The sequence below is a fragment of the Portunus trituberculatus genome, chromosome 2, assembly GCF_017591435.1.
Source record: "Portunus trituberculatus isolate SZX2019 chromosome 2, ASM1759143v1, whole genome shotgun sequence".
NCBI lineage: Eukaryota > Metazoa > Arthropoda > Malacostraca > Decapoda > Portunidae > Portunus > Portunus trituberculatus.
Window position 1 is genome coordinate 6994858 of NC_059256.1, and position 7500 is coordinate 7002357.

Here is a 7500-nt window from a genome sequence, read left to right on the forward strand (position 1 = left end):
TTTTCCAGTGTTTTGGGGATGTTTTGCAGTGTTTTGGGGTGTTTTCCAGTGTTTTGGGGAGTTTTGTAGTGTTTTGAGGATGTTTTGCAGTGTTTGGGGTGTTTTCCAGTGTTGTGGGGTGTTTTGCAGTGTTTTGAGGTGTTTTGGGATGTTTGTAGTATTTTGAGCATGTTTCGCAGTGTTTTGGAGTGTTTTGCTGTGTTTTGTGGTGTTTTCCAGTGTTTTGGGATGTTTTGCTGTGTTTTGGGATGTTTTGCTGTGTTTTGGGATGTTTTGCTGTGTTTTGAGGTGTTCGTGAGTGTTCTGAGGTGTTTGTGAGTGTTTTAAATAATGTAGAGGGTTTATTGTCTGTTCTTGGGATGTTTGGTGTGTGTTTACGGTGTTTTAAAGGGTGTTTGGGAGTGTTTTGTGACTTTCGTGTGTGTGTGTGTGTGTGTGTGTGTGTGTGTGTGTGTGTGTGTGTTAATGTGTATGCAGGAAAATATAGAAAAAGAAAAAGAAAAAGAAAAAAAAAAACACGTGGTCACAGAGACGTCTCGACAAACTGACATCATTTCTGGAAGTTGTAGTGTCATTATTATTATTATTATTATTATTATTATTATTATTTTCTTTCTAGGGTGAAAAATGAAGAACTTCGTGTGTCTGGTGGTGGTGATGGTGCTGTTGCAAGTAAGTCTCTCTCTCTCTCTCTCTCTCTCTCTCTCTCTCTCTCTCTCTTTCGTAACGTGTTTTCATTCATTCATTCATTCTTTCCTCTATTATTATTATTATTATTATTTAGTTCCTTCTCTTCTTATTCTTATCATTATCCTTCTATCCATCATCATCATCATCATCATCGTCATCATCATCATAAACTATCTATGTGTCCATATTCTGGTTACTATTAGCAGAATTCACACGGCATCAGAAATTTATATGATGGTTAAAATAGTGAAGACTGTGGCCATTAATCTTGTGCCCTCCATACACCCTTGCTAATGTCAATAAAATGGTCTAATGGTACACAAATCTCATGGTAAAAATGTGTCCCAGTACTGAAGGGGTTAAAATAGTGAAGACTGTGGCCATTAATCTTGTGCCCTCCATAGACCCTTGCTAATGTCAATAAAATGGTCTAATGGTACACAAATCTCAAGGTAAAAATGTGTCCCAGTACTGAAGGGGTTAAAATAGTGAAGACTGTGGCCATTAATCTTGTGCCCTCCATACACCCTTGCTAATGTCAATAAAATGGTCTAATGGTACACAAATCTCAAGGTAAAAATGTGTCCCAGTACTGAAGGGGTTAAAATAGTGAAGACTGTGGCCATTAATCTTGTGCCCTCCATACACCCTTGCTAATGTCAATAAAATGGTCTAATGGTACACAAATCTCAAGGTAAAAATGTGTCCCAGTACTGAAGGGGTTAAAATAGTGAAGACTGTGGCCATTAATCTTGTGCCCTCCATACACCCTTGCTAATGTCAATAAAATGGTCTAATGGTACACAAATCTCAAGGTAAAAATGTGTCCCAGTACTGAAGGGGTTAAAATAGTGAAGACTGTGGCCATTAATCTTGTGCCCTCCATACACCCTTGCTAATGTCAATAAAATGGTCTAATGGCACACAAATCTCAAGGTAAAAATGTGTCCCAGTACTGAAGGGGTTAAAATAGTGAAGACTGTGGCCATTAATCTTGTGCCCTCCATACACCCTTGCTAATGTCAATAAAATGGTCTAATGGCACACAAATCTCAAGGTAAAAATGTGTCCCAGTACTGAAGGGGTTAAAATTTCTGCGTACTTAATTAACGCTAGCTTTTGAAAGTCTACGGTGAACACTTGCCATGTTTCACTAACTCTGCGGTGACGTTTAGCTGAATTTCACCTTATTTCTTAGTTTAGTGTCTTTTTAATACTTCTGGCTAGACTACGCTTACATACATGCATACGTACATACACACACACACATACATATTCATACATACACACTCATATATCATTCTTCATTTTGGCCTTTTAAGTAATTTTTTTTTAAGCAAGTATTTCTGATTGCTACATTTCTATACATTCATACACATACGCACGCTCATACAGGCTACATACATACACACACACACATACACACGCATTTATTTATTTATTTTTCTTATTCTTTTTATTCTTTTTATCAATTTTCGTGTGTTAAGTTTCTATTTCTTTTATTTCCTGTTATCGTTTTCTTTTTCTTATTTCAAAATGCAAAAAAATGTTTCTCTCTCTCTCTCTCACACACACACACACAAATCCCTCTTTATAAATCCCTTTCTTATATAATTTACTTCGTTTCTCTCCTTGTGACTTCAAAAAACTTCAAAAACACATCACATTTATCTACGCGCTCTCTTGTAAATCTCCACAAACTTTACACATCTCCCTTATTTCTCGCTCAATTACCTCCATTTCCTACACTCCAACCACAGAACCCCTTCGCTAAATAAATCCCCCATCACTTCCCATCCATAAACCCCTTCCATTTCCCTCCAATTGCAGAAAAACAGCAAATCAAATGGCGCCAAAATTTATGACCATCCGGAACCACTGCCACGTGCCCGCCCCGCCCCATTCCAGCCCCGCACTCTAACAGCCCCGTCAAATGCTGCTTTTTCTGCTAATATGGCGGGAATGGCGCGTCTGGAGTCCTTAGATGTGAAGTGTGGACGGACTGGGATGAATGTGGAGTTAAGGTTCTCAGCGGTGTTCCCTGGAGTGGTGTATTCCAAGGGCCATTTCTCCGACTCAGCCTGTTTGTATTTGAAGGAGAGTGACCCGCGCTCGGATGTCTATAAGTAAGTGCTCGGTTTTTTTTTTTTTTTTTTTTGTGTGTTTTTTTTAAGTTTATTTATTTATTTATTAATATTTTTGCTTTTGTTTTTTTTTATCTATTTTGTTTTGTTTACTGTTTTATATTACGGATAGCTGGAATTGGTGTCTTTATTATTATTATTACTATTACTATTATTATTATTATTACTACTACTACTACTATTACTACTGCTGCTGCTATTGTTGTTCTTATCATTGCTATTATTATCATTATTATTACTGTTGTTGTTATTCTCTCTCTCTCTCTCTCTCTCTCTCTCTCTCAATAATAAAATGAAAAAAATTTAAGAGAGACAAGAACAAACGAGAGAAAATTATAGAGTGTTAAACAATGGACAAAATAATACCTACTCTCTCTCTCTCTCTCTCTCTCACACACACACAATGATAGCGAAACAAACGAGAAAAAATTATAGCATACAAGACAAACGACAAAACAGTACCACTCTCTCTCTCTCTCTCTCTCTCTCTCTCTCTCTCTCTAACGGTTTGAGTGAAGGTTAATAGGATGAGAAAGGGACAACAGGTCTGATGCGACTGGTCAAGAGGTCATGGAGGTTGCTGAGGTCACGGGGTCAAGGGAAGAGGAGGAGGAGGAGGAGGAGGAGGAGGAGGAGGAGGAGGAGAGAGGAGTGGTTAGTTGAGTTTTTATTTATTATTATTATTATTATTTTTGTTTTATTTCTGATTCCTTCGTCAAGTTTTTGTCTCTCTCTCTCTCTCTCTCTCTCTCTCTCTGTGTGTGTGTGTGTGTGTGTGTCAAACCTAACAAAACACCACAAAACACACACAAACACTATAAAATACAGTTATATGTACTAAAAACCTTGAAAAAACGCGTTAAAAACCTTCACAACACTTCAGACCCAACCTAACCTAACCTAACTTAGCCTAACCTCACCTAACCCACTCGAAAATACCCTAATCTAACCAAACCTCATTGTAACCCAACGCAACATCAACCAAAACCTCACAAAACCCACCCAAACCTCAGGTAACTTACCCAAACGTCACCTAACCCCATCCAAACCTCCATAACTCTACCGAACTTCATTGTAACCCCATCCAAACCCAACCCAACCCAACTAAACCCATCATAACCTCACCTAACTTACATAAACTTCACCTAACCCCACCAAAACCTCTATAACTCTACTAAACTTCATTGTAACCCATCCAAACCTCACCTAAATCATCATAACCTCACAAACCCACCCAAACCTCATTTAACCCCACGAAAACCTCATCTTATCCACCTAAAACTTATGCAACCTCACTAAAACCTCATTTAACCCTCCCAAACCTGATCTAACCCCACCAAACCTCACCCAACCCACTGTAATCTACCCAAACCCCATGAAACCCCAAAACTGCATTATAACCTCACCAAACCCCAAAACCCCATTGCAACTCATCCAAACCTCATCTAACCTCACCAAAACCTCTATAACTCCACTAAACCTCATGTAGGCCTCCCAAATGTTTTCTAACTCCACCAAACCCCACCCAAACCTCACCTAACCCTCCCAAATCCAAAATAACCCACCCAAACCTCACCTAATCCCACGAAAACTCATATAACCCCACTAAAACCTCATTTAAACCTCCCAAACCTTCTCAAACCCCACCAAACCACACGTAAACCTCACCAAGCCCATCATAACCTCACAAAATCCACCCAAAACTCATGTAATCTTACTAAAAACCTCATTTAAACCTTCCAAACCTTACCTAACCCCACCAAACCTCACCAAACCCATCATAACCTCACAAACCCACCCAAAACTTATGTAACCTCACTAAAACCTCATTTAACTCTCCCAAACCTTATCTAACCCCACCAAACCTCACCCAAACCTCACCAAACCCATCATAACCTCACAAAACCCATCCAAAACTCACGTAACCTCCCAAACCTTATCTAACCCCCACCAAACCTCACCCAAACCTCAACAAACCCATCATAACCTCACAAAACCCACACAAAACTCATGTAACCTCACTAAAACCTCATTTAACTCTCCCAAACCCTATCTAACCCCAGCAAACCTCACCAAACCCATCAAAACCTCAAAAAACTCACCCAAAACTTATGTAACCTCACTAAAACCTCATTTAACTCTCCCAAATCTTATCTAACCCTACCAAACCTCACCTAACCCATCCAAACCTCTCCTAACCTCAAGAAAACCCACTAAACCCACCCAAAACTCATGATACCCTACTAAAAACCTCATTTAATACTCCCAAAACTCATTTAACCCCACCAAACCTCACCAAACCCATCATATCTCACAAAACCCAACCAAAACTAATTTAACCTCACAAAACCTCATTTAACCATCCCAAAACTCATTTAACCTCACTGAAACCTCATCTAACCCTCCCAAACCTGATTTAACCCCAGCAAACCTCACCCAACCCACCCAAACCCACGATAAGTCACATAAAACCTCACCAACTTCCCCAAAAAATTGTAATCCATCCAAACCCCACCTGTAGACCAGAACCCCCATTACAACCTCTACAACCAACCCCATTCCCCTGCAGGTTCACCATCCCCATAGACGGCTGCGGGACTAAGGCAGAGGAAGGCCTGGGTGTGTCAGGGAAGGACCGCGAAGTTGGTAACACTGTCATCATACAAAGTGACCCGCTGATACAAGAGGTTTGGGACGAGGCGAGGCATATCACGTGTTCCTGGTCCCATTCCATGACCAAGAGCGTTGCCTTTCTGCCACTCAAGGTGTATGAACCCGAAATGGTGAGTGTTTATGGTGTTTGGAGGTGTTTTGAGTATTTTTGCGTGTTTTTTGGGGTGTTTTTTTTTTGGTGGTTTGTGGGTGTTTGGAGGTGTTTTTGGATGTTTTGTGGTGTTTTGTTGTGTTTTACGGTGTTTTGTGGTGTTCTGTGGTGTTCTGATGGTGTTTTATGGTGTTTTACGGTGTTCTGTGGTGTTTTATGGTGTTTCGATGAGTTTTCTTGGGTGTTTAAGTGTTTCGGCTGTTTTTGGAGTATTTTTGTGTGTTTTTGGGGGTTTAAAAGTGTTTTTGTGGTGTTTTAGATGTTTTCGGTGTTTTTTTTCGGGGTGTTTTGAGTTCTTGTGGTGTTTGGAAGTGTTTTGTGGGTGTTTTGTGGTATTTTATGGTGTTTTTTGGGGTGTTATGTGGTGTTTTATGGTGTTTTGCGGGAGTTTTGTGGTGTTTTTGGTGAGTTTTCTTGGGTGTTTAAAGTGTTTGGGCTGTTTTGTAAGTATTTGTGTGTGTTTTATGGGTTTTTTTTTTTGTTTTATTTATTTATTTATTTTTTTGAGGGGGGATGTTTACATTTTTATGATTTATTTATTTATTTATTTATTTATTTATTGAGGTGCTTAAACCCTTCAGTAGCATGACGTGTTTCCCTATTCCTTCTGCTGACTATTTGGTGACTTTCTACAGCTTCAGAAACTCATGTGGGGGGATAAAAATAGTGAAGACTGTGGCCATTAATCTTGTGCCCTCCATAGACCCTTGCTAATGTCAATAAAATGGTCTAATGGTACACAAATTTCAAGGTAAAAATGTGTCCCAGTACTGAAGTGGTTAAAATAGTGAAGACTGTGGCCATTAATCTTGTGCCCTCCATACACCCTTGCTAATGTCAATAAAATGGTCTAATGGTACACAAATCTCAAGGTAAAAATGTGTCCCAGTACTGAAGGGGTTAAAATAGTGAAGACTGTGGCCATTAATCTTGTGCCCTCCATAGACCCTTGCTAATGTCAATAAAATGGTCTAATGGTACACAAATCTCAAGGTAAAAATGTGTCCCAGTACTGAAGGGTTAAAATAGTGAAGACTGTGGCCATTAATCTTGTGCACCTCCATAGACCCTTCTTAAAGGTTCTATTGGAAATAATGGGGTTTTTAAGGCTGGGGTTTTTCTACATTCAGCGCATTTCTCATGTTTTTTGTTATTTTCAAAAAGCTAATGTATCTTTCACCAGATCAGTAACATTTAAAGAACCTCAACTATCATTATTACTATTACTATTATTATTACTATTACTATTATTATTATTAGGTGGATGTGCAGTTTGACTCTCGTTCTGTCAACACACTAATGGAGATACAGCGGGGCACACGGGGGGCAGATGGACCCCTCCCTGCGCCCCCTACCGGCTATGTGCACGTGGGTGACGATATATCTGTGGTCATGTACGTCAAAGGTGAGTGTGTGTGCGTGCGTATGTGTGCGTGCGTGCGTGCGTGTGTGTGTGTGTATGAGAGTTATTGGTATTTTCAAGGTTCCAGTGATAGTTTAACACACCCATAACCGGTTCCTTCTCCCCTAAACGCACTCAATTTTCTTCCTCTAACCCTCCAAACGCACTCAAAATTGCCCCCTCCCTCTCTCTTTCTCCCGTCAAATATAATACCTCACACTCCCAAACACACTCAAAAACTTTCCTACAACACACTAAACACACTCAAAATATCCTCCAAACCCACAAACACACACTCTCTCTCTCTCTTTGTGGCCGGTATTCTCAAACCCTCATGCGCTTCCTCTACTATTTTGAAAAGCTTTTACTTAAATTTATACGAGTTTTTAAGTGTGGTTTTACGGTTCTAGAGACAGACTGACAAGATTTCTGCACTATTG

General features: G+C 39.7%; 1 protein-coding gene across 1 annotated transcript in view; it reads left to right on the forward strand.

The window, feature by feature from the left end:
* The window catches only part of LOC123504150, a 14548-nt gene that overhangs the window by 4026 nt on the left and 3022 nt on the right, over nucleotides 1–7500 (forward strand). The window contains exons 2-5 of the mRNA XM_045254484.1: nucleotides 620–672; nucleotides 2521–2816; nucleotides 5404–5617; nucleotides 6919–7063. Of these exons, the coding sequence (XP_045110419.1) occupies nucleotides 628–672; nucleotides 2521–2816; nucleotides 5404–5617; nucleotides 6919–7063 (700 nt within the window). The 5' untranslated portion in view covers nucleotides 620–627. The remainder of the gene's footprint in view (nucleotides 1–619; nucleotides 673–2520; nucleotides 2817–5403; nucleotides 5618–6918; nucleotides 7064–7500) is intronic.